The 26889-nt window shown below is 37.9% G+C and overlaps 1 protein-coding gene across 1 annotated transcript in view; it reads left to right on the top strand.

Moving 5' to 3' along the window:
* The window catches only part of MCU (mitochondrial calcium uniporter), a 421200-nt gene extending 406246 nt beyond the window's left edge, over positions 1-14954 (top strand). The window contains exons 4-7 of the mRNA XM_065231864.1: positions 3142-3247; positions 4941-5042; positions 5105-5308; positions 13106-14954. Coding sequence (XP_065087936.1) covers positions 3142-3247; positions 4941-5042; positions 5105-5308; positions 13106-13447 — 754 coding nt within the window. The 3' untranslated portion in view covers positions 13448-14954. The remainder of the gene's footprint in view (positions 1-3141; positions 3248-4940; positions 5043-5104; positions 5309-13105) is intronic.
* The last annotated feature ends 11935 nt before the right edge of the window (positions 14955-26889 follow it).

Raw genomic sequence — 26889 nt, 5'->3', positions numbered from 1 at the left:
TATATATATATATTTATTATTTTTTTAACCACACACAAAGCCAGGTTTAAATTGACAAAAAAAACGTATTTTTGTTAAAATTTGGTTTTTAAGTTCAGCTAAGATGGATTTTGGCTCCTTCCTCGGAATATTAGGCTTGTATTTTGTTGAATTTAGCTTCCTGAATCCATACGTCTAGTAAGATTTTTTGAAGCACGCGCAATTGTTGAGAACACTGAGTTTAAATTCACAAAGAAGGTATTTTCATATCAATTTGGTTTTCCTGTTCTGCCATGTTATATTTGAATAAGGAGAAACTATCGAAATTGGAACGTTTTTTTTTATAAGAGCTATTACGTTTGTGGTATTCCGCTCGATGGTTCACCCGTAATTTATCAAAACCCAAAAAATCACACTTATGCGCGAAATGTCTTGTTGACAACCCGAGTGTTGCACATATTAAAGTCAACATTTGTGGGTTCTGTTTATGCATTATTATCGAAAATCACGGCTTCAAAGAAGTAGGGGAATTTACGTATTCTCGGAAACCTAAGCAGCGACCTTCTTTCTATAGCCTTTTTCTCTAAGGAACGCACACATATGCAGTATTGGTTTGTTTACAATCTTTTGCTGCCAGCTGCTCTAACAATTTCAGTCGAAAGAATTGTCAAAAACTGTTTTGAAACGCTTTTACAAAGCTCCAATCTTCTCTAGAGCGAGTATTGTCGGCAACCAGTTTTTCTTCGGCAACCGTTCCATTTGAACTGCATGTAAATCTGCTGTTCTATTATCGGCAACTCGAAATCAGCTACAATTTGTAGTGCGTGTGTTTCATTTCAAGAAAACCTTGCTAGATTGCTTTTTCTCAGTGGTAAAAATATAGTCAAATTGAAGCTGAAAGCATAAAGAATCGTTTGCATGCATTCAGTGAAGTGTTTTCGTAAGAAAATCCAGTGAAAATAGTATTTCAATTTGTGTTGCCGAAAATAGTCTGTCATGCCGAAGCCGTCATTTCCCCTATAAGACTAAAGCAAAGGCTAAGAAGTGATGTAAACGCTTGAAATATACGGTTTGGATGTGATTAGATTAAATGATTTTTGAATGTTTTATTTATTTTTTGTTTATTTTTTATCCCCCCCCCTTCCCTCGACTGGAGCGAGCATCGAGCGACAAAAGAAAAACTTGTGATTTGTTCCGGCCTTATACTCATAAATTAGTTCATGGTGAACTCTACCAAGAAATCGTGTAAATCCGCGAAAGAGTTGGGATGGAATTTGGAAGAATGCCACTATTCAAAAAGAAATTACCAGGAAAATCATGTTGTAACAATATATTTTAAATAAGCTTACGTAAGATAGTTGCATTTTCAAAATGTAGCAAATCAAGAATTCTCATTTAATTTTCGACAATATTTAAAATTCGTTTTAAGGGGCTGTTCATAAACCACATAGTCACTTTAGAGGGGTTTGGCGTGTGTCTACACTGCATACACATACACATACACATACACAAGTATGAACGAATGTCTACGCAGTTAAGGGGGGGGGGGTCTAAAACGGTCTAAGTAGCTTATTAACAACCCTCTAGCTCTACCTAGCTTTGACACTTTTGACGGGTTTTCGCCTGATCTCAACTGTTCTTGGTATAACTTCTACAGTAATTAATTGAAAGCTTCCTATGCCAACCAATCCATGAGATTGTAATTGTGTAGCAAACACGATGATACTCTATGCCCAGGGAAGTCGGCAAAATTTCCAACCCGATAGATTTCCTAGATCGGACCGGGAATCGAATTCGCAGCTCTGGCTTGGTAATATTGTGCCTTAACCGACTAGGATATTTGTTGCCCCAACAACAGTCCCATAAGATGCAAAGACCTTTGAAACATAAGTTAAATAAATTAACTATTTACAAAGAATTGTTTAGGTTTTGAATTAACATAGCTCAAATAAATTGCACAATAATTCTTTTATTAAAAAATTAACCCTTTTGGGACCACGCGCTAATACAATACACAACCATTTTGTAATATATATTTTTTAATACTACTTTTAAGCCTAGTTCATTACGGGTTTGGAACTTACTGTGAATTGGGAAAAAAAAGTTTAGCAATATGAGGGGCTCGGTGGCCTAGTGGAGCCCGTTACTGAGCTAAATACCACTGAAGAAGGCTCCTTCACATCAGTGAGATACTACTTTTTCTATTTTTAATCACGACCACAAATCGATTCCATTTGACTACATTCACTTCGTCGGGCTACAATGATGAACCAACGTTCGGTTGAAAATCTCTTAAATATAGTAATTAAAAAAACGATCATCTTTCGTTATGGTTTGTTGTTAAGTTTGATTGTTTTTTGGCACAGCTCTTCAAATCCACCCCGCTAAAAGGCGGACTTGGGAAGTAGAGGGTTGAATAAATAAAATTGATAAACTTTTGAAACTGGGATTTTTTTTGCTTCACATTCTGGGATTTTGAAAATGGTCCAGTGTTTCGTCTTTAAAAAATCAGAACCAAACATTTCGACCTAGCGTTAAATCAATTTCAGCTTCAACTCAAACAATGAATGCTAGCAAAACTGGAAAAAAAACTCACGTGTAGTTCAATATTCACCGGCTCTCTATGTTGATACTAGGTGGTAAACGTAAAGTTTTTCCGACAATAAACTTTCACCACTATTCCCCAACCAGACTCGACGGTACAAACGTGCCAGGTAGTATAGTTAGCGAAAGCACTAACCATTTCCCTCGAGTAACCCCATTTCATGCAAATCACGCCAACTTCGCTCCTCATTGAGAGTCACTTTTGGGAGGGTGTAACAAAGTTCTTGTTCTGCCAGTGTTGTGAAAAGTAGTTACAAAATTTGAGAAATGACTCGCTGACTTCGTGCGCCACCGTTTCTGTTCCTGATAGAGTGGTGGTTGTTGGCAAAATCAGCGGGAAATTAGTAACAATCGTAGAATTATGCAAACTAGTTCCCCGTGATGTTTCGTGCGCTTGATGGCGACAGCATCGGGTCTGGTGGTGGGAATGGGTTTGATTCTAACGAGACTTATTTTGGGTAATGGGTTCGGAATTTAAAGACTTCATCATGGTGTTTTCTAAACTGTTTTGATACAATTTTTATCGCGTGTTTCCTTTCTTTCTCTTTCCGATTTCAGGTTGCACCTCAACGACAGACAATACTACGTGAGACCACCGAAACGTGATAGAATTACCTCAGAAGAACTCACTAGACTAGGCGACGTGCAAGCACTGGTGGCACAGGTAAAGTTTGCTTGATTCAGTGCAATTTGCATGGTATTCCGTCATTAAGAAGTGTCATTCTGGATGAATTATGTATGAAGTATTAAAATTTACCTTTAGAGTGCTTTGGGCATTCGAGTGAAATATTCCTCGCTCATACGGAAGACATTTTCATCAGTGTGTGAGAAAGTTGCATTCATTTCTTATCATCATTTTAAGTGGCCTATGCCTGTTATTTATGCATACTCACGAGTCAGAAGGTACTATACATTAAATGAGAAGTATCTAACGATGTGATGAGATCGTCAATTTCTCATAGTTGGCGATTGAGAGATTTTTTTTCTATTCATGTGGAAGAGTTCTCACTGTAAAATCAATCCTTCATAATTCTCATAAGACGTCTGTTAATCACGGTTTGATTGAAGCGAGAATTAGGTGAGCTTTCTTTTCCCACGAAAATCAATAACCGAATGCGAATTGGAGAACTTTTTCTGACTAAGAACGAGTTGAGCAGTTTCCCGCCAAATGACGAATCGATCAGACTCGACGTTCTCTGATTTGCATGCAAGTTTGAATGATTATTTGCTATGGTCAATCGTTCACATTTGAGCCATTTTGAATCTATGATTTTCATTAAAGCACTTAAAAGTCCATCTTGAATATTTCGCAGAAGTTATCATTTTACATGAGCTTTTTTATTGAAAAAATATTCAAAAAATGTTAAAGAGAATCATTTTTTGTTGTTTAAGTTGTAAACATTTTTTTGATTTTTTACACAAAATTACTTAAATTTTTTACCGGGTATATTTTTCCTGAAAAGATATCTTTTTTTTCCTTCAACTTTGTCTCAGACGTAATTGCGATTGGAAGTGAAGATTTCGAGCTATGATTTGTTAAAAAATATCGAATACGCCATTTTGAATATTCCTTCAAGATTCAAATCACTTTCACAGAATTCAAATTACAATCAATCATGCAGACTTTCATGCAAATCGGAGAAGTTTTTTTTTATATTTGCCCTGGAAATGCTCAGTTGCTGTTTATCCTAACATAGATTGCCGTTCACTCAGATTATTCCCCAACTGTCATTTGATAATTAAATAACAATAATATCCACCCTGAAAGTTCCAACACGCTACTCCGGTTTTCTAATCATCCTGTCAGGCTGTCAAGTACCGGTCCGTGGCCATGAATTTCCCGTCTTATGGTCACCAAACTCTTTCCAACTCGCAAATCAAGGCCAAAATTTCTTCAGCTGTCACAATTTCATAAATACCCCCATTTCAACCGAACCAACCGTCGGCAGCATGTTTCGTTCTGTTAATGAATTCCCTTCCCAGAAATTAAAATTAGCATTTTCCCTCCTCTTCGCTTCCGTAAACACAGACCAGAGGATTAGGCCCCCCACGCACTGTCTGTTTCACTCGGAATTATGTTTGCAATTACATCTCAGCGTAAGACGCGCAAAGTGAGAATAGGGTGAGCGAGACGGTATCGACAAAAAAAAAACTTTCCTCCGCTGGTGTCATATCCTAGTTCGCAAGAAATGACAAACGAAACGAGCTCATCATTTTCAGATTGCAGGAAGCCCGAAATTGTACACCAAAGTTTTAATTTAGTGCAAATTAACTCCGTCTCTCTAGTGACGCTGTTTCTGTAAAAATTTTCGGTTGACACTTTTTTCATTATTTGTTTTCCCTCCCCCGCCTCACAGCTGTACGAAGCCCTGAACGTAAGCGAACACCAAATTAGGAAAGAGCGAGAACTGAATAGCAAACTGGAGGAGCTCAACGAGAAGCTGAGCCCAATGGAAGTGGTAAGCGTTGGCGGATGGTTTAAACGAATGTGAATGGTGAGGTTAAATTTTTTCACTTTTAGAAAAAGATCGAACTGGACCAGAAGGCAGTGCGTCGGACGAGCGTCCTGACCTGGGTCGGGCTGGGTTTGATGTCGGTGCAGTTCGGGGTGCTGGCACGGCTAACCTGGTGGGAGTACTCCTGGGATATCATGGAACCGGTGACGTACTTTGTCACATACGGGACGGCGATGGCCGCGTACGCATACTTTGTGCTGACCAAGCAGGTGAGTGGGTCTGGGGGGGGTGGAGGTCAGTAGAACCGGGTGGAAAGGACAAATACAGAACGAAAGTGGAATTTGAAATTTGAAATGACCGAAAAATATGAACAAAAACAGAGACAAATTTCAGCAAAATTTTAACAGATCAATTAAGGAATGAGATCAGTAGGGTGGTAGTACCGGTACCCGTTTTACTAGTTATACCTGGTGATTTTCTGGTACTGAAATACCGGTACTGGTATGTGGAAATACCGCTAAAGTTAATTTCAATTATAACGAGAGAGAGAGAGAAGGATTAGTAATTTCCATTTAATTCCACTACCTTATTTACTTATCCTTGACAGATACACGTATTTCGTCTACAATGTGCAGACTTCTTCAGTGTCTTGTACTAATACTCGACTTATTAGTACAAGACACTGAAGAAGTCTGCACATTGTAGACGAAATACGAGTATCTGTCAAGGATAAGCAAATAAGGTAGTGGAATTAAATGGAAATTACTAATCTCTCTCTCTCTCTCTCTCTCTTTATACAGGTATTCCACTAAGACGCCCACATTCATCAGGATTAATTTCAATTATTGATGTCAAATATATTTTGAAATATTTTTAGTAGCACTGTCAGTATTGATTTTGAAATATTCTATAAAACGCCGTGAGCCAACAAGCTGCACAGAACAGGAGTGAAAGTGAAAAAACACTATGGAACATAAAGTGAAACAGCCGTTCAATGAATTAAAAAAAGCTACTGAAACTTTACGGATGCTCCAAGAACAATATCCAGAAAACTTCAAATAATTTGGTAGTGTCATGGACGTCAGGAAAATTATGGAATCTTTAATGAATTTTCGAAAATTTCTGGAAAATTTTGAAAACTTTTATTATAGTTCCATTTAGAGAAAGCTTACCGCCCGAAAAAAAAACTTTTTGATATTTCTAAAAATATTGAAAAAAATATTTAAAAATCTAAAACCACCAATTTTTTTACGTAGGATTCCGTCTTTCGGCAACATATTGGGGGTGCAATTTAAAAAAAAAACCAAAATCGACCGCGTTACGAAAAGTGGTCAGGTTTTGACCACTTATAACTCTGTCAATAGCGGATGGATTTTAATTCTAAACAAGTTAATCGATGGGAAATTATTCTACGAATCTGCTAAAATGAACACTTTATCAATTTTCAGTAGGTCACTATTGAAAATTACACAAATTTCCAACTGTTCCAATGGTGATCAAATTTATCACCGATTGCCTGCAAAAAGCGCTTTCCCTAACACAGATTTCAAAATCGAATTCCATCTGGTCTTACCGAACGGTGCTTATTCAATCACTGTGTATCGTGATTCAGTGCTGTAAATTTTCATATCATTCGATTGAAGATGAACCACTACAACCATTCAATCAATTCTGTGTAAACGAATTCTCACATGACCATAATTTGAAGAGCCCCTTTCTCATTCGAAGCTCATTGTCACTGTCAATTGAGTCACTCAGTATCATTTGATATAAGACAGTGGAGTATGGAAGAAATCCAGCAAAATGGTCCCGAACAGACAAGTCGACCCGATGTCGGATCAATGTAAGGCTAATTTAAGGTCGATGTCGACCCAATGTCGTGTTGTTGTCGGGTCAATTTTTAGTTTATGTCGGGTCAATGTCGGGTCAACATCGGGTTGGGGTTTGATAGAAGTCAGGTTGGTGTCGGGTTGGCTTAGCTTTTTCGCCGGAATGTCGACCAGAGCTCCGTTTGTGTGTAGGTTACACTCAATTGAATGATATATAGCGTTTCTCAAATGAGAATGATCCATGCCTTCGTCAAATGACTAAGCAACTGATATCACCCATTCGGAGGAGGTCCCGTTTGATAGCGAATAGCTACTTTTCTCATTTTCATCAAAAATGTTCAAATGATTTTGAGAATTTACAGCACTGATCGTGATGTCCGGTCAGTCGTCATCAGCATCAGCAGCAGCAGCAGTGCTTTCGGCGCGTGGCGTTGCACATTTTTCTCCAGTACACAACGAAAGGCTGTCGGCAAGCAGCTAGCTATCAAGGCTGCCCTCAAGAGCCCTCGATTCACCGAAGAAGGAGGAAGAAGCCGCTGTGGGCCATCTATGCCAAGCGCGTCACCCTCGTTCCAAACAACAAACAGCTCACCAGCCTCATCTGTGTTGAACACCCTAATAGCTCAGCATTACTCAACCATCACGACAAAACGGTTCTTTTCAGGACCACCATAAATTATTGATGCTTAAGACTTAATTTTTATTGAACGTTCGCTCACCTTACTGCCAGCCACATCACCCCCAAAGCTCTTTGATAATGTACCCAGCAACCAAACGTTTGTGGTCAAATGCGTGGGGCTGTGTCATTTCGCCGAATGAGTAATCTCGCCTAATGAGTAATTTCACCGAATGAGTCATTTCGCCGAATGAGTCATTTCGCCGAATGAGTCATTTCGCCGAATGGGTAATTTTGCCAAATTTTAATCATGATGAAAGAACATGTTTAAAGAAGGAATCATTCCTATAAATCAAAAATATTTATTAATTGAAAATTTCTTAAATCAGCACAACTTGTTTAACAGAAGGAAACATTTCTGCGAATGAAAACATTGATTATTTTATTATTTTTTTCGGGTTTTTTAGTTCAGCTATGTGTCATGATGAAATAGAAAAAAATGCCTTTACACGTAAATTTTCTTTAGAAAAATTAAAAAAAAAATATTTGTTAAGGTATTCTATACCTTTTCCAATATTTTTAGGAAAATCAAAACGCTGTTTTTTTCGGATCTTCAAACTTGTCCTTAACATCACAAAAATTGCAGGAAACATAGTTTTGAGAATTTCATGATAATTCCAAGAATTTCAAGGATCTTCAGATGACTTCGGGATAGCTCTGAGAACTTCAAAAACGTCCAGAACTTCCTAGAAAGTTTCAATATTAGGTTCCAATGGTCTCAGGGCTTTTCGATAAATTGCACGCAAATTTCAAGAACTGTTCCATTAAACTCAGGAAAATTGCAGGAATCGGTTATAAGATTTTAAGGGAAGCTACGTGAACTTTGTGGCTGTTCTGAGAACTTGAAAATATTTCCATTAATAATAGGAAAATAGCGGGAACTTCAGAAAAGTTCCGAGAGCTTCAAATAAATTTCGAGAATTTTAAGGCAGTCAACATTAAAAAAAATTGCGAGAGATTTCAAGAAGTCCAAAAGATTATTCATCTTTTGAGGAACATCGAGTGGTTCAAATAATTCAGTAAATATTTCAGAAACTTCACCAAAGCTCCTATAAATTCATGGAACTGTAAAAAACGTCGGGATGTTAAGAGATTTTTCGGACCGAGCAGTTCCAGAAACATCATCAGAAGGATAACGAAAACTTCAGGATGGATTGTAGGATATATTTTAAGGCCTTTAAAGAAGATCCGAGGAATGAAAGAAAATACTTGGGATTTTGGAGAAAAAAAACATCATAGACAGAAATCTTCTATAAAATGTTGGGCACTTCAGGGAAGCTTTGAGAACTTCAAGGTAGTTCCATTTTAAAGTAATTCCATGAACCTCAGACAAGCTAGTTCTTCAGATCGTCAGACAAGCTCAGAGATCTTAAGGGCAGTCCCAATAACTTCAGGAACGTCCAGACTTTTGGGGATGTTTAAAGATCTGTTAAGGACAATTTCTATGAATTCAGTTATCCCATAAATTCTAGGAGAATTTCGAGAAAATTAAGTCCATAGAACTCCTGAGAAATTTAGAAAACTTCATACATATTTTAGAAACATAACAGAAGTCCAGAAACGTTCCGGGAAAAACTTCAGGTTAAGAATTTTATGAGAACTGTACGAAATTCCGGGTAGCTTCAAGAACATCAGAGAAGATCAGATAAAACCTCAGTTAACGTAACTGGAAACTCAGGGAATTTCTAAATACGTCTGAAAAGATTTCAGATCTTCAGAGAAGTCCTGAGAGCTTTCAAGACGTTTTTAGATTTTTTGGCACTTTAATTGTTTTTTTTTTAATGCTCAGAGTATTTGAAGGATGATCAGAGAGTTGCTTCAATTAATTGCTGTAACTTTCAAGAATTTTTTGAAAAATTATAGATAACTCTAAAATCTCAGGAATCATTAAAAAATTTCAGGAATATTTTGGGGTATTGAGGGAGATCCCATCAATACCAGGAAAATTGTTCGAACGTTAAAGCCCTTCTGAGAGCTTCTTGATAATATAGGGAACATTATCAGGGAGGAACATTATCAGGGGGGCCTCCCTTAGCTCAGTCGGTAAAGGCGCAGCTACAAAGCAAGACCATGCTGGAGGTGGCTGGGTTCAATTCCCAGTCCGGTCTAGGAATTTTTCGGGTTGGAAAATTTCTCGACTTCCCTGGGCATAGAAGTATGATTGGACTTGCCACACAATTATACCAATGCAAAAATGGTACAGGCATCGAAAGCTCTCAATTAATAACTGTGGAAGTGCATTGAGGACACTAAGTTGAAAGCACGCAATAAGCTAATATGCGATATGCAAAAAGCTTGAAATGCGAAGAAGAAGAAGACGAAGAAGAAGATTATCAGGGAGGAACGAAAACTTTCGGTAAGTCCAGAGAAGTTCAGAGAAGGTTAGAGATTTTAAGGGATGTTCCATGACCTTAAGCTTCGAAAAAATTAGAAAATGTTAGGAACTTTTGGATAGATAAATGAACTTTAGGAAAATTACGGGAACTTTTAAAATATTCTGATAAATTCCGGGAAGTCTTGAGACATTTGTTGGAGTTTAGAGCTCTTTAGGGCAGTACCAATAACTTCAGAGATGCATAGAAAACTTCTAAAAAATCTAGACTTTTGAATATCTTCGATAGGGGATCTTCATCAGGGCTAGTTTTAGTTGATCGTAAAACTTTTTGCGCTGAACGGAAGATGTTACAAATGTATATCCCATGCAGAAGGTCATGTCCAAAGACTGAAAACGTTTCGATTCACCATTAAACTGAAAATTCAATCAGAATCCATTAAGGGGGGACACCTGTTGAGATCTCTACAAAAGGGGTATGTTTTGTTAATTTCTTTAGAACATTAGAATGAATGCAATCACTTCGGGTTTTCAGTATGTTATTAAGCAACATTTCAGCTTTATTTTCTTAAATGTTCAGCCCAAAATATTATTTTTTTCCGCTGTTGGCAGCAGATTTTATTATTAGATAAATTTTAAACTAAATTAAATGACTTCACCAAAACAATTACATGGAGCCGTTAAAGTGAACAATGTGACTCAGAGTGGTGCACGAAATTACATTTTTTGTTACTACGTGAATCTTTGTCATTGACGAAAAAATTAATGAGATTTTGATAAAGGTTTTTGACGTAAGACTACATCTTTCTTTACTGTACTATCACATTACGAAATTGAAAATGTGGCATGTAACGAAAATGGAGGGTGTTTTCAAACGCATATTTATCAAAACCATTAATGAGAAATATGTCATGCAATATGAATTAATATTAAGAAATTTAACGAACCAAATAGGAATATTTCGTGAAGCAATCAGAAGAGCAGATGGAAGGCAAGAATCTACATTCTCTCGCACGGTCATCACTTTCCAGCCCATGCAAAAATCAAACTCGCACTGCGCATGCTCAACCGACGGTTTCCATTTCGGCGAGTTGATCGGAGCTTAGAGTAACGCTAGAATGAGGGAAGGCGAAGAGCAGCGTCCATAAAATGACTGCCAGATCGCTCCCACCATCCCCCTTGTGTCGTGCCTCCGGCGGATATGGTTACAGTACGACATATTTGCTCAGCGTTGAAATGCACCAAGAACATGAAGGCTCCCGGGTTTGACGGTATATTCAACTTGATATTGAAGAAACTCAGTCTCTTCTAAACGCTATCTTCAACAGATGCTTGGAACTGTAAGGATCCAAGCTACAGACCAATCAGCCTCCTTTTAAGCGCTGAGCAAATTGTTCGAGAAACTCATTCTCAATCGTTTGCTCAAGTTTGTTGAGGAAAACAACATTCTCCTTCCGGAACAGTTCGGGTTCAGGAAGGGGCACTCCACCAATCACCAGCTAGTACGGGTGATAAATAACATCCGAAGTAATAAAACTGTATCCAAGTCCACAGCCATGGCCTTGCAGGACGTTGAAAAGCCGTTTGACAATGTCTGGCATGACGGACTTTTGTACAAGCTTTGTAATTTTAACATCCCATTACAGCTGGTTAAAATCACCCGTAACAACCTTGAATGGTTGCATTTCAGACACGTTTTCCATCCCAGTATGTGTTCCGTAAGGAAGTCTGTTTAGCCCTTTGCTTTACAGCATCTACACTTCCGACATTCCTCCCCTCGGAGACGGTTGCGTGTTTTTTTTTCTGTTCGCAGATGATATCGCAATAGCCGTCAAAGGAAGGATGTCTCGCGAAATAACGAACAAACTTCAACGATCGGCCTCCATGAACGTTCCAAAATTAGATTTTAAAATTGATGTCATTAAAACTAGGTTTGTGCAGAAATGCAAAATATCAGAACATGCTTTGATAAGCAATTTGTGTATAGTAGGTTAGGTGTATATAGTAGACGTAGGTTAGTTGTACTTGTAAATGTAGTTATACGTAGTCTTCTATTTCCAATTTCAAACAAACCAATCCCACCAAGGGGGGCATTCTCTAAACATGCCTGATAGAGCTAGGAACTTTAAATAATAATTATAAATATTCAAATGAACTAAAGTTGAAAACACGCATCTGTGTCACTTAAAAACCACACAAATTTAAGAAATAAAGATCATTTAAAGTCAAGCTCACACCATCATTTGCAGTCAGGCAGTCGAGCGGTTTGAGCTAGGAGCCATTCGAACAACGGACGGATAAGCGTCGGACACGACGTATGAGTGGAACAGCACGCATCGCACCAATACGAAGACGGACGACGACGAAAGCACCCACATCGACCGGTGGAAAGGTTTCCCGCAATAGAAAGCATGACTAGGCCGCCGTCATCCGGTCGGCATCGACTTGCACTGGTGTGGTCACCATTTGAAAAACAACCATCAATTCAAAAACGGAAAGAGTTAAGAACTAAATGATCAACATATTTGTTCCGTCCACTAGCGGTCCTTCGTCAAGCTTCCGTTCGTGCCCCTAGGCACAGACCCTTATACTTTTTTATAGGATGTCGGTTAAAATCCACATTTCTAGTGTATGCACAACTAGAAAAACTAAAGCGAATGATATGCCAAGAACTAAAATCGGTCTATAATCAACCAAGATATGGCCATTTCCCTGGAAACGATTCACTCAAAACATGCCGTGCGACAGCTCTTTCTTCATGATTTTTAATCAATAAGAATTCGATAGATTTTTAATGCATCATTGATCACATTGGCCGCTCTTGGAACCTACGGGATGCCCCCGGAGAAACATGTAGTAGGGGACATTTTCATTTATACACCAAAACATGTCATACTGCTCTTTCTGCACGGTTTTTCTTGAATAGGCTTTCCATAAACTTCAAATGGATCATTGACCAGATTGGCGACTTTCGGATGCTCCGGGATGCCCCCGAGAGGAAAGGGTTAATCTGTTTAGTTGAATGATGTATGATTTAACAAACATAAAAGTGGTTAATAATAGGTTCTAGTGGTATTAATTGAACATGAATTATGAGGACAACATGAAAGTGAAACAGAATCGAACAGAATGTATTATTTTGTTTTCAATTTATTCGAATGCAAACACATTTCCACCAGCTTCACCATAAATAGCGAGTGTATCTAACCCCTTTCCCTCCCATTTCAAGGAATACATCCTCCCGGACGTCAAGGACCGGCAGCATCTGATTACGCTGCACAAGGCGGCCAAGAAGGCCGGCATCAACCTGGCCGAATACAACGACATCAAGCGGAAGGTTGCCGAAATTGAGCACGACTTGCGCCGCCTAAGGGATCCCCTGTACATGCACCTGCCCGCTCCGCCTCCCAAATCACCGACCTACAGTGCCACGGAAATCGCCACCTCCAAGAAGCTGCTGCATGAGGCACTAGAAAATGCCAGCTCCAGCCGTGCCGTGTCCAAGCAAGCCGTGTCCAAAATCAGCTCCCTGCTGGAGAGCACCGGGAGTCCATTCCGGAGCAAAAAATAAGATTTCCTGAACCCGTCGTTATTGTCGTCATCGTCGTCGTCGTCGTCAGTGTCGCAGCTGACCACCAGCCACCCGCGGTTGGGCGGTCAGTCGGCGTTCGCTCTTTCTCTAGTAGTTCCCTTGAAATTCCTCTCCTCTTCACAAATCTTTACCGATAGGAAACGCGAGTCGAGCTGGAGACAGAAATGGTTTTCCCCACGACCATACTTCTCGTTTGTTACAGATTTTTAGTGGAAACAACAACGTCTAGAAAATACAGTGCAAAGTTCGATTTTCCTACTCCCTTCTCTTTAAACCTTTCATAACTACCGATTAACGAAAAGAAGAATAACAAACAAAAAAAAAAACGCGAAAATCACTCAAACACACACACACAATCATAAACTTATTAGATGAAAAAAGGAAAACAATAGTTTAGAACAAGTATTTGAAATCAATCTTATAACGAAAGAAGAAATAGGAAACCTAGCAAAACAAAGTTATGAAAATACAAGCCAACAAGCGCATCACATAGAGTTAGGTTTAGCTAGTTTGAGAAATCAAGAAAGTATTGTTGTTGGATTTTGTGAACAATTTGCGCCATTTTGGTAGTTTTCGGTTTTTGTTTGTTTTGTTTTTTAGAAGTCGAAAGTGCTTCCACGGGACAATGAAGAATTGCTAGAATATTGTAGTTTGTTCGGTAGAAGCAGAATCCAGCGTATCAGTATAAACAATGTGTAGTGACCACGTTTGTACGACTTTTTCTCGAAATCGAAAGTACTTAATTTTAGTCCTTGAGCAGGGGACAGACGGCAAGACTAGTAGTAGTTGCTTCCGTCTGGTCCACCGCTTTAAATGCAATAGAATTTTTTACACACCAAATCTGTTATACATACCACATGGGCCCTCTTAAAGCGTTCCTCATATTACTGTTCGAAGCGTTAGCGTTACATTTACATTTTTGGTTGATTGGTTGGTTGGTGTCTACGGAAGCAGCGAGTTTTCCATGCGTTGCGGTGGAAGAATTAGCTGGATATACATGCCGAGCTCGATTGTTGCTTATTTGGCGATTAAGATTATCAACTTTGCAAATTTTTCAAATCAATTGCACCACCTGCGTGGTAATTGATTAAAATTTGTTTAAGTTAATTCAAATTTAAAACTTATCTTTTTTTTACGAACTATTGTTTCATGGAAACACACAATTTGAATCTCATTTTATGCAAAAAGCACAAAAGTTGTCGTTGGCACAAATCGAAATATGATGTTCCATTGGTTATGGGCCGGGCAGAATCGGATTGTTTCGTTTGATGTTTCTTTTTCTAGTATTTTCTGCACACAAGCAATAACAACAGTTTTACACGTAAGCCAATGTTTGTGAACATATATACTAACATCTTAGGTTTATTTAATTCTGTTACAGCATTAACGATTGTAGGCTTTTTCAATAAATTATGTTTTATTAATTTTCCGATGGTTTGACCAAGTTCATTTTTATCTGTTCGTGCACTTGGTTGTACTCATTTGATTTCGGTTTGTTTTGTTGTTTGGAAAGAAATTCCTTATGTTGCTGGTTTTGTTCTGTTGTTGATCATTTAGTTTTGTATTCGAAAAAAAAAACGTTTAAATCATTATTTTATGGTCTATCCTATTCTAAAGCTCCGTTAAATCGATCCTGTTGACTGGTTCTCAATATCCTCAAAATTACACAGGTATCATCTATTTATCATTCATTCATAGAATATATTCCTTCTCCGGTTGAGGAAATGCAATGTTTCCGAAATACCAGATAGAGTCAGACGGTGAAACCACGGTGCATGAATTAGAATGGCTAGAGCTACCTCTGACCTCTCGCGTCTTCACCGAAATTTTCGTAATCCTCCTGAAACTGCCAGAAGATCTTTAAGCTTTCCGTGAATTTTCCGCAATTTTCATGGAATTGCCTTGAAATTCTCGGAACTGCACCAAAGTTCATGTAATCTCATACACTAAAGTTTTCGGGACATTCCTGAAATTTTTGGGCGTCCCGAAGGTTCGAAATTTTCATGAGTCTTATGAAATTTACCTGAAGTTCTCTTATCTTCGCTGAAGTTCTCTGTAATGTCATGAAATCTTTGGAACTATCCTGAAGAAATCGGAAACAACATTTAAAGATCTTTCAACCTCCCAGAAGCTTTTGGAACGCCTTGAGGTTCTTGGAACTACCCTGATTGTTTTTATATCGAAACTGCCCTAAAGACTTTGCTGGAGTTGTCTGGGCTTCCTTGAAATTCTCAGAAATTCCCTCAATTCGTCGAAACTTTCTTAAAGTCCCTGCAGCTTTCTTAAAGTAAATGGAATTGCACTGAAATTCTCTCCCCTTCCCTGAAGCTCTCAGAAATTCTTGCAATCCTCCTGAAACTACTTCAAAGATCTCTAAGCTATCCGTGAATTTTCCGCAATGCTCCTGGCGTTTATGGAACTGCCCTGAAATTCTCGGAACTGCTCTAAACTCCCTTGAAGTTTTCTGGACTTTCCTAAAATTCTAGGAGCTTCTTGAAGGTTTGCTGTTTTCATGAACTTTATGGAATTTCCCTTTTTTTTCTTCTTTGGTTTGTTTTCCGTCGATCTTGTTTTCCGTACTGACAATGCTACCGACGCCAGGAAGACAACTCCCACACCTGGACCCTATCTATAGACCCATCAACTCATGAACCGGGGACCAACGGCTTCAGAAGGAAGACGCGATCAGAGATGTTATGCCTCAGAACATCCCGGCGGCGCCGACTGAGATTGAACCCATGCCTTTTGGGGTGAGAGGCAATCACGTTTACCACTACACCACCGGCGCCGCTGGAATTTCCCTTAAGTTCTCTTATATGTTTAACTGAAGTTCTCTGAAATTTCATGGAGTCTATGGAATTATCCTGAAGCTATCGGAATTAATCTTTAAATATCTTCCAACTTCCAGATGCTTTCGGTACGTCCTTGGAACTACCCTGATTGTTTAGTATATATTTTCTTATACGGATTTCTCCCTAAAAATGTCGTAACTTTCCTAAAGTCATCGAAACTACCCTTAATACTTTTCGGGAGTTGTCTGGAGTTCCTTGAAATTGTCAGAAATTCCCTTAGTTTGTCGAAACTTTTTTAAAGCTCCTGCAGTTTTCTTAAAGTTCTTTGAAATTCTTCTTTAAACTTCCTTGAAATTCTTCGCAAAATACCCATTCAACTATCAAAATTGCTCCAAGGGATTTTTGCGGAGAGTTCCAAGGACCTGAACCTCAGAAATCATTTGAAATTTTGCTCTGAATTTCCATTCCATTCTCCGCAAAATTCCCTTCAAGAAATTTTGAGGATATTCCAAGGGTATTTTGCAGGGAGTTCCAAGGAAATTCAGAGCAGAATTCTAAGGAGAATTTTGAAGGATTTCTTCGGAGAATTCAAATTCTCTTGGAATTCTTATAAGATTTTCCCTGGAACTCTGTTCAGAATCCTCCAAAGTACTAATTTGAAATTCTCCTCTGAATTTTGTTGAAATTCTCCGAAAAATTGCCTAGTAACTTTCCTCAGTATTGTTCCAAGGGAATTTTGTGGAGAGTTTCAAGGAAATTCAGAGCAAATTTCAAATTTCAAATTTGAGAATAGTTCCAAGAAATAGTTCTTTGGAAAGTAATCCTTCGAAATTCTCCTCTGAATTTCGTTGAAATTCTCCCCAAAATACCATTGAAACTATCCTCAGAATTGTGCCAAGGGAATTTTGCGGATAATTCCATGGAAATTCAGAGGATAATTCTGGGGAGAATTTCAAAGAATTTCTTTGGAGAGCTCCGTTGAAATTTACCGAAAAACTCCCCCTCCCTTTCCAAGGAAATTCAGAGCAATTTTCAAATGATTTTTGAGGACAATTCCAAGTAAATTTTGCTCAGAATTTTAAAGGATGTCTTTGGAAAGCAATCCTTCGAAATTCTCCTCTGAATTTCGTTGAAATTCTCCCCAAAATACCATTGAAACTATCCTCAGAATTGTGCCAAGGGAATTTTGCGATTTCTTTTGAGGACTCAAATTTCCTTGGAATTCTTCTCAGAATTTCCTTGGAACTCTGTTTAGAATCCTCCAAAGAAATAATTTGAAATTCTCCTCTGAATTTCGTTGAAATTTACCGAAAAACTCCCTGGGAACTATCCTCAGTATTGTTCCAAGGGAATTTTGTGGAGAGTTCCATGGATATTTCGTTGAAAATTGAAATTCCATTGGAATTCTTATCAGAATTCTCCAATGTAATTCTTTGAACTTCTCCTCGGAATTTCAGAGAAAATCTCAGTGGAATTGTTCCAAGGGTATTTTACGGAGAGTTCCAAGAAAATCCAGAGCAAATTTCATATGATTTTTGAGGATAGTTCCAAGAAAATTTTGCGGAGAATTTCTAAGGATGCCTTTGTAAAGTAATTCTTCGAAATTCTCTTCTGAATTTCGGTGAAATTAACCCCAAAATACCATTTAAACTATCCTCAGAATTGTGCCAAGGGAATTGTGCGAAGATTTCCATGGAAATTCAGAGGATAATTCTCGGGAGAATTTCAAATGATTTCTTTGGAGAACTCAAATTTCCTTGTAATTCTTCTCAGAATTTTCTTGGAACTCTGCTCAGAACTCTCCAAAGAAATCCGTTGAAATGCGTATCAGAATTTTGCACTTAATTTTCTCAAAACTCTCCCCAACATTCCCTTGGAACTATCCTCAGAATTGCTCCAAGGACATTTTGCGGAGAGTTCCATGGAAATTCAGAGCAAATTTCAAATGATTTTTGAGGATAGTTCCATGAAAATTTTGTGGAGAATTTCTAAGGATACCTTGGTAAAGTAATTCTTCGAAATTCTCTTCTGAATTTCGGTGAAATTATCCCCAAAATACCATTGAAACTATCCTCAGAATTGTTCCAAGGAAATTTTGCTGAGAATTCCATGGAAATTCAGAGGATAATTCCGGGGAGAATTTCAAAGACTTTCTTTGGAGAACTCAAATTTCTTTGGAATTTTTCTCAGAATTTCCTTGGAAGTCTGTTCAGAATTCTCCACTGAAATCCTTTGAAATGCGTATTTTTGGAATTTTTGGAATTTTTGTCAGAATTTCCTTGGAACTCTGTTCAGAATTCTCCAAAGAAATAATTTGAAATTCTCCTCTGGATTTCGTTGAAATTATCCGCAAAATTTCCTTGTAACTATCCTCAGTATTGTTCCAAGGGAATTTTGTGGAGAGTTCCATGGATATTTTGAGGAGAACACTGACGCGAATTTCAAAAGATTTCTTTGAAGATTTGAAATTCTCTTGGAATTCTTCTCAGAATTATCCAAAGAAATTCTTTGAAATTCTCCTCGGTATTTCAGAGAAAATCTCCGCAGAATTGTTCCTAGTGAATTTCACTGAGAGTTCCATGGAAATTCAGAACAAATTTCAAAAGATTTTTGATGATAGCTCCAAGATAATTTTGCGGAGAATTTTAAAGGATGTCTTTGGAAAGTAATCCTCAGAATTGTTCCAGTTGCGTAGAATTTCATGGAAATTCAGAGGATAATTCTGGGGAGAACTCAAATTTCCTTGGAATTCTTCTCAGAATTTCCTTGGAGCTCTGGTCAGAATTCTCCAAATAATTCCTTTATAATGCGTATCAGAATTTTGCACTTAATTTCCACAAAACTCTCCGCAACATTTCCTTGGAAATATCCTCAGAAATGCTCCAAGGATATTTTGCGGAGAGTTCTATGGGAATTCAGAGGAAAATTTCAAATGATAGTTCCAAGAAAATTTTGCGGAGAATTTTAAAGGATGTCTTTGGAAAGGTATCATTTGAAATTCTCTTCTGAATTTCGAAACTATCCTATCAGAATTGTTTCAATGGAATTTTGCGGAGAATTCCATGGAAATTCAGAGGATTCAGAGGAGAATTCAAATTTCCTTGGAGAATTCAAATTTCCTTGAAACTCTGCTCAGAATTCTCTAAATAAATCGTTTGAAATGCGTATCAGATTTCTGCACTTAATTTCCTCAAAACTCTCCACAAAATTCCCTTGGAACTATCATCAGAATTGCTCCAAGGACATTTTGCGGAGAGTTCCATGGAAATTCAGAGGAGAAATCTGAGGAGAATTTCAAAGGATGTCTTTGCATAGTTCGAATTCTTTTGGAATTCTTCTCAGAATTCCTTTAAAGCTATCTTCATAATTAACTTGGAATTCTTCTGAGTTTTCCATTGAAATTATCTTCTGAATTCCCTTTGCATTCTCAGCAGACTTCCCTTGGAATTCTTCTTAAAATGAACCTGGAATTATCTCCGCAATCGTTATAGAATTCTCCTTAGAATCACCATGGAATTTTACTGAGAACTTATGTAGAATTCTCCTTGAGACTCTTGTCACAATTTTTTTGGAATGCTCCTCAGAATCATCTTGAAATTCAAGTTAGAACTTCCTTTGGAGTGCTCTCCAGAAAATCCTGGGAATTTCTTATCAGACCTCCTAGGGAATTTGTCATAATAGAATAATTCCATTGCATTGTCACCAGAATTTGTGTTAAATTCTCCTGAAAGTTCGTTATGGATTCTCATTAGAATTCGCTAATTAAAATTACAAATTGTAAGAATCCTAAAAATTCTTCCCAGTCCCAGAACCTTGAAAAATTGTCAAGACTCAGATTTCTGATGTTTCAGTTTTGCCTCAGATTTTGGGTTTTTTTTTCTAGTACCCTACAATGATGGATCAGCTAAAAACAATTATGGATCAGTCAGTCTGGCGTGTTAATCAAATTGAAGTGATACATAATTGTGGATGATACATAATTGCATCTCTTCTAAAATCTGGAATATTAAAGTGATAAATTTCGAAAACATCTTACATATCCAGACTTTAGAAAATAAAGTCGATGTCTTAAAATCCCATCCTTAGGTCCCGAATTGTTCATCCGAAATGTTTGTGATCTCGAATATTTGTCGCTGATTCTCATACTTTTCAAGATAAATACTTCTAAAGAATTTTCCAAGCTCAAACTCTCACGATACAATTCGGTCTAATGACCCATTCAGCCCGTTAACGTTCAGCCTGGTACGCCCAAGCAATTTTGTTTCTTGTCTAGCCAGCTTACAGTATATTTTCAATCGTGGACATTTTTGGTAAGGGCTCTGGAAAACTAAGGGAATTTTATTTAAGTTCATTAAACACCTTGAATCTTGTGTTCCTGAAGTTCACGAAACTTCCTAAAAATCTCTAAACTTTTCTGGAATTCTTTATTCTTACCCGAAATACTCTGGATCTTCCTAAAGTTAATGAAATTTTCCAAAAGATTGTGGAAGTTTCCTAAATATTTCCCGCAATTTTCCTGATTTCCGTGGATTTTCCCTATAGTATCTGAAATGTTCCTGAAATTATAGGAACATTCCTGAAATTTTTGGAATTGTTCACGGTATAATTCGGCCTAATGACCCCTTCTGCCCGATAGCGTATGGCTTAGTATACCGACGCATTTTTTAACCTTGTCTAACCAGTTTACAGTTTATTTTCAAACCTGGAAATTTTTGGTTAGGGCTCTAGAAAAACCTGGAAAACTTAATTTAGCTAATTAAAGTTTTTGAAACTCCTTGAAAGCTTGTGCAATTTTCATGAAGTGCATGAAACTTCCCCAAAAAATTCTAAACTTTCCTGGACTTCTCGAGACTTCCCTGAAATACTCTGGATTTCCCTAAAGTTTATGAAGTTTTTTAAAAGATTACGAAAATTTCCTTAAAATTTCCCGCAATTTACCGTGGATATTCCCTATCCTAGTATCCGAAATTTTCCTGAAATTGTAGGAACTTTTCTGAAGTTTTCGGAATTTATAATGGTACAATTCGGCCTAATGACCCATTCAGCTCGATAGCGTTCGGCCTGGTACATATTCAGATGCATTTTTTTTTATTTTGTGTAGCCAGTTTATTTGCAAACCTGGAAATTTTTGGTAAGGGCTCTGGCTAAAGCCTGGAAAACTCAGGTAATTTTAATTTAGCTAAATAAAGTTCATGAAACTTTTTGATGCAATGTTCCTGAAGTTCACGAAACTTCCCTAAAATCTCTAAATATTCCTGAACTTCTCGAGACTTCCCTCAAGGCGAATGAGAACGACCCAAATTTGAGTTTAGTTCACTCATAAATCACATAAAGTACAGGAACTCAGGGATGAGTAGGTTTGCTTCTTGTTTTTTTCCAGGTTTTCCACGTTTGTCCACAAAAAAAAAATAAAGAATATGAGAATCGTAAAGATTAGATTTAGTCTATTGGTACAACTTCTAGACTGAGTAAAATTTTCGTCAATTTTCATCATTTTCCGGCAGATTTTTTAAGTTCCTCCGAAAAACATGAGGCAAATTTACTCATCGCTGAGTTCCTGCACTTTTGGTAATTATTAGTAAACTAAACTCAAATTTGGTTTGTTCTCATTCGCCGTGCTAAAATACTCTGGGTTCCCTAAATTTTATGAAATGTTCCAAAAGTTTTCGGGACTTCCCTTAAAATTTTCTCGCAATTTTCCTGATTTCCATGGATTGTACCCGAAATTTTCCAGAAATTGAAGGAATCTTGCCATATCCTTGAGATTAATGGAACTGCTCTGATCATCCTTGAAGTTCTCACAATCATCCTAAAATGCTTGGTACTGTTCTGGTTTTAATGGAACTGCCCAAAAGATCTGTAAATTCCCTTAAAATTTTCTGGACATACGTGAATTTTCGGGAAATTTCCTGAAGTTTTACAAACCTCTGCTGAAGTTCTTTGGGCTTGTCTGAAATTCTCAGATTTTTTTTTAGTTTCCCGTATAATTTCCTGAAATTAATGAAACTACCTTGAAATTCTCAAATATTCTCCAAAATTCTCGCCGTTTTCCTTGAGCAGTCCTGAAGTTTTCGGAACTTCTCCATAAAGATCTTACATGGTTAGTATAAATAAAAAAAATATATGGACGATTGTCCACGGAGGGGGAGCTGGAGGGTCTAAAACCTCTCAAAATCTGGACAGCCCTTTTGAATTCTCTCGACAAACTTTTCTGAATTACCTGTAGCTCTCTTCAGAATTCTCTTGAAATTTACTTCAGAACTGCGTTTGAACATTGTTCACAATTTTCCAGGAACTTTCCAATTTTCCCGGAACTTTCTTGGAGTTGCCTTATAAATTTCTATGAGTTTATTCTCCGAACTCCCTTTCCATATTGTTCAATTTTCTTGGAATGATCCTAATTATTATTTCTGAACTAATCCCAGAACTCCAGGGGAAGCGTGGAATTCTTGTCCGGATTATTTTGAAACACCACGCTGAATTTCTTTGAAATAAACATCGAAATTTTCGAGGGGTGTGACACTAGGGTGCTTCATTCTGAAAAAAGTGATGAATTTCTGATGGGCCACCCTCCAGTTCGATTCATAGCCCCAAAATATGAACCTGTGCAAAAATTGGTAAAGATTGATGAAGGTTTAGAGGTCGCGCCAATGATTTGAAATTTGTATGGGAATTACTATGGAAGAATTTAAAAAATCGCTTATATCGCTATAACTTTGCTTCTACTTGTCCAAATGTCGAAAAAATTTAGTATGTTATTGCTATGGCAATAAACAAAAAGCCTACAGTTGCTACGCTCAGTTTTGCAGCGTATCAAGAATTATAAAAATGTGAAAAAATGGCAAAATAGGGTAAATTGACAGATGAATATGTACAAGGCAACAACGCCAATTTCATCGCAACAACAACAGGCTTGTTGATCATTGTCATGACAACCACATATTTTTTTTTTTCAACGTTTGGACAACTACAACCAAAGTTAGAGCAATGTAAACGAAAATCAATAATTTCCCATACTAATTCACCAAAATCTCCATACAAAATCCAAATCATTGGCGCGACCTCTAAACCTTCATCAATCTTTACCATTTTTTGCACAGGTTCATATTTTGGGGCTATGAATCGAACTGGAGGGTGGCCTATCAAAAATTCATCACTTTTTTCAAAATGAAACACCCTAGTGTGACACATCCAAATCTCAATTTTAGATGGTCGAAAAATCTCTCACTAGCGAATCAATCTACGAAAAATCTTTTTTTCATCCCTTGCATCTAAATCCATCTACTCACATCGCAGGAAATCTTTAAAATCTGTATTAATATTCTCTCTAACTATTAAGCGTGTACCCATCTCACAACAGTTTAAAATTTTCCCTAAAATTAGATAGAGTCGCCCTCCTCGGGTATGTCCCTTGATATACAGTCAAGATTCCTATAGTACGGATTCGTTCTTGCCGGATTCCTATAGTACGGTTGCCACTGGATTCCTATAGTACGGTCGATCCGGCATTAACGAAAACACGTAGCATATGGGATTTGAGTTAATTGGGACCAAACACTGATTGTACGGCAATTTGAAGAGATAAATTCCTGAGGTCTTTGGAGAAGTTGTCAAGCAGATTGTTGGTCACATTTGGGAAAAGTCAGTTCCCGCAAGACTGGTCCTGTGTCAAATTCGCAACATCCGTGAAAGTGGCCAGTTTTATGAAACTGATCCTAAAGCTCCGCGGATTTTTTTTTCTAAACCACTCAAAGACGTCTTATCAGAATGAATTTGGAGTTGTGACTAGAATATGGACTCTAGAGAATACGGCATGGCCCACCGGAAGATCCGGAACATCCGTAAAAGTGGTCAATTCATAAATCCTAGAGCTCCACGGTTTTTTCGAAACCACTCATTGGCGTCTTATCAATATGAATTCGGAGTTGTGACCAGAAAATGGACGCTGGGGACTTCGGGATGGTTCATAAAAAGATCCGGAACATCCGTAGAAGTGGTCAATTCATGAAACAGATTCTTGAGCTCCGCGTTTTTTTCGAAACCACTCATAGGCATCTTATCAGAATGAATTCAGAGTTTTTAATAGAATATGGACCCTGGGGACTATGTGATGGTCCTCCGGAAGATCCATAACATCCGTAAAAGTGGTCAATTCACGAAACAGATTCTAGAGCTCTAAGGTTTTTTCGAAACCACTCATAGACGTCTTATCACAATGAATTAAGATTTGTGGCCAGAAAATGGACCCTGGGGGCTATGCGATGGTCCTCCGGAAGATCCGTAACATCCGTAAAACTGGTAAATTCACGGAACAGATTATAGAGCTCTGCGGTTTTTTCGAAACCACTCATAGACGTCTTATCACATTTAATTCAGAGTTATGACCAAAAAATGGACGCTGGAGACTACGGGATGGTTCACTAAAAGATCCGGAACATCTGCAAAAGTGGTCAATTCATGAAACTGATCCTAGAGCTTCGTGTTTTTTTCGAAACCACTCATAGGTGTCTTATCAGAATGAATTCAGAGTTTTTAATAGAATATGGACTCTGGGGACTATGCGATGGTCCTCCGGAATATCCGGAAAATCCGTAAAAGTGGTCAATTCACGAAATAGATTCTAGAGCTCCGTGGTTTTTTCGAAACCACTCATAGACGTCTGATCACAATGAAGTAAGATTTGTGACCAGAAAATGGACGCTGGGGACTACGGGATGGCTCACTAAAAGATCCGGAACATCCGTAAAAGTGGTCAATTCTTGAAACTGATCCTAGAACTCCGCGGTTTTGTCGAATCCACTCATAGACGTCTTATCAGAATGAATTCAGAGTTGTGATCGGAATATGGACTCTGGGGACTATGTGATGGTCCTCTGGAAGATCGGGAACATCCGTAAAAGTGGTCAATTCATGAAACAGATTCTAGAGCTCCGTGGTTTTTTATTCAAAACCACTCATAGACGTCTTATCACAATGAAATCAGAGTTGTGACCAGAAAATGGACACTAGGGACTACGGGATGGCTCACTGAAAGATCCGGAATATCTGTAAAACTGGTCAATGATTGAAACTGATCCTAGAGCTCCGCTTTATTTTTCGAAACCACTCAGAGACGTCTTATCACATTTAATTCAGAGTTTTGTCCAGAAAAAGAACGCTGGGGACCACGGGAAGGTTCACTAAAAGATCCAAAACATCCGTAAAGTGGTCAATTCATGAAACCGATCCTAGAATTCCGCGGTTTTTTCGAAACCACTCATAGGCGTCGTATCAAAATGAATTCAGAGTTTGACCGAAATATGCGAAAACTCTGGGGACTATGCGATGGTCCTCCGGAAAATCCGGAACATCAGTAAAGGTGGTCAATTCATGAAACAGATTCCAACGGTGATGTGACGAAATCACTCTTAGATGTCTTATCACAATGAATGGGGAGATGTGACCAGAACATGGATGCTGGGAACTTCAGCTTGGCTCACTAAAAAATCTGATAAGATGTATAGGAAAATCTGCTGAGCTCTAGGATCAGATTCATGAATTGACTACTTTTACGGATGTTCCGGATCTTCTGGTGGACCATCCCGTGGTCCTCTGGATCCATGTTCAGTTCACAACTCCAAATTAATTCTGATGAGACGTTTATGGGCGGTTTCGAAAAAAACCGCGGAGCTCTAGGATGAGTTTCATGAATTGACCACTTTTACGGATTTTCCGGGTGTTCCGGAGGATCAGACTCGTGACTTTCCGGATGCTAAATGCTTCCAAAAGGTGGCAAATTTTCTGTTTAATAACTTTTTAGAAGGCACCAGGAAGTTATCTCTTCAAATTACCTTACTATAAGCCTTTGTCCCCAATTAGCTCTAATCTCATAAGCTACGTGCAGTGTTGGGAAAATATCAAAAAATTTCTGATTTTGCCAACACTGGCTACGTGTATTCGTTAATGCCGGTTCCTATAGTGCGGTTTCTATTAACCGTACTATAGGTATCTTGACTGTATTTCTATTAAATATTTGCATTTTATTTTGACATCTGCATTATTGCTTAAGGTAGCGAAATTCTTCAAGTAATTGAACATGGTGTAGCTAAACGTCGAAGGGCATTTTTTAGGTTTGTGGAGTAAAAGTCCAAGCTTCAAACGTCAATTTGACGAAACGCTGACGTAAACTAACACCACCATTAGTTAGAAGAATTATTCCTTGTTGTGCTAGGTTGCGTATTCAACGATGTAGCAGTTTCGACCAATTGACGTTTGAAGCCATTGTTTAGAAGGACACTTACGACCATTTTACTATTTATCCTAGGTTTGTTGATACCTTATTACGTTGGGTTTCCTTTTAATTCTACTACTATTCTATCACTTTCACAAACTGCATAATAAGGTTTACAATTATTCTACTAAAACACTCATTAATCAATTCAGACTAGATTTATTTGAGTTGTTTTTTAAGTCAGTGATAAATTTGTTTATTCAGTGCATTTATTTGTTAGGTGAGGGGATACAGCTCTAACGCTAATGCGCATGGAATCCTCCTAATCTTTAAAGATAAAACCTTCTAATCAAGTGTTAAGTACTAATTTATTTTTCTAGCGCTTTTTCCAAAATTCAATCTTAGCTATCTGCCATATG

This window comes from Ochlerotatus camptorhynchus, unplaced genomic scaffold, assembly GCF_037179485.1.
Source record: "Ochlerotatus camptorhynchus isolate MF236.1 unplaced genomic scaffold, CSIRO-AGI_Acam_v1.1 ptg000361l, whole genome shotgun sequence".
In the NCBI taxonomy this organism is placed as follows: Eukaryota; Metazoa; Arthropoda; class Insecta; order Diptera; family Culicidae; genus Ochlerotatus; species Ochlerotatus camptorhynchus.
The sequence above is the reverse complement of the archived record's forward strand: the minus strand, read 5'-3'. Positions and strand labels throughout refer to the sequence as shown.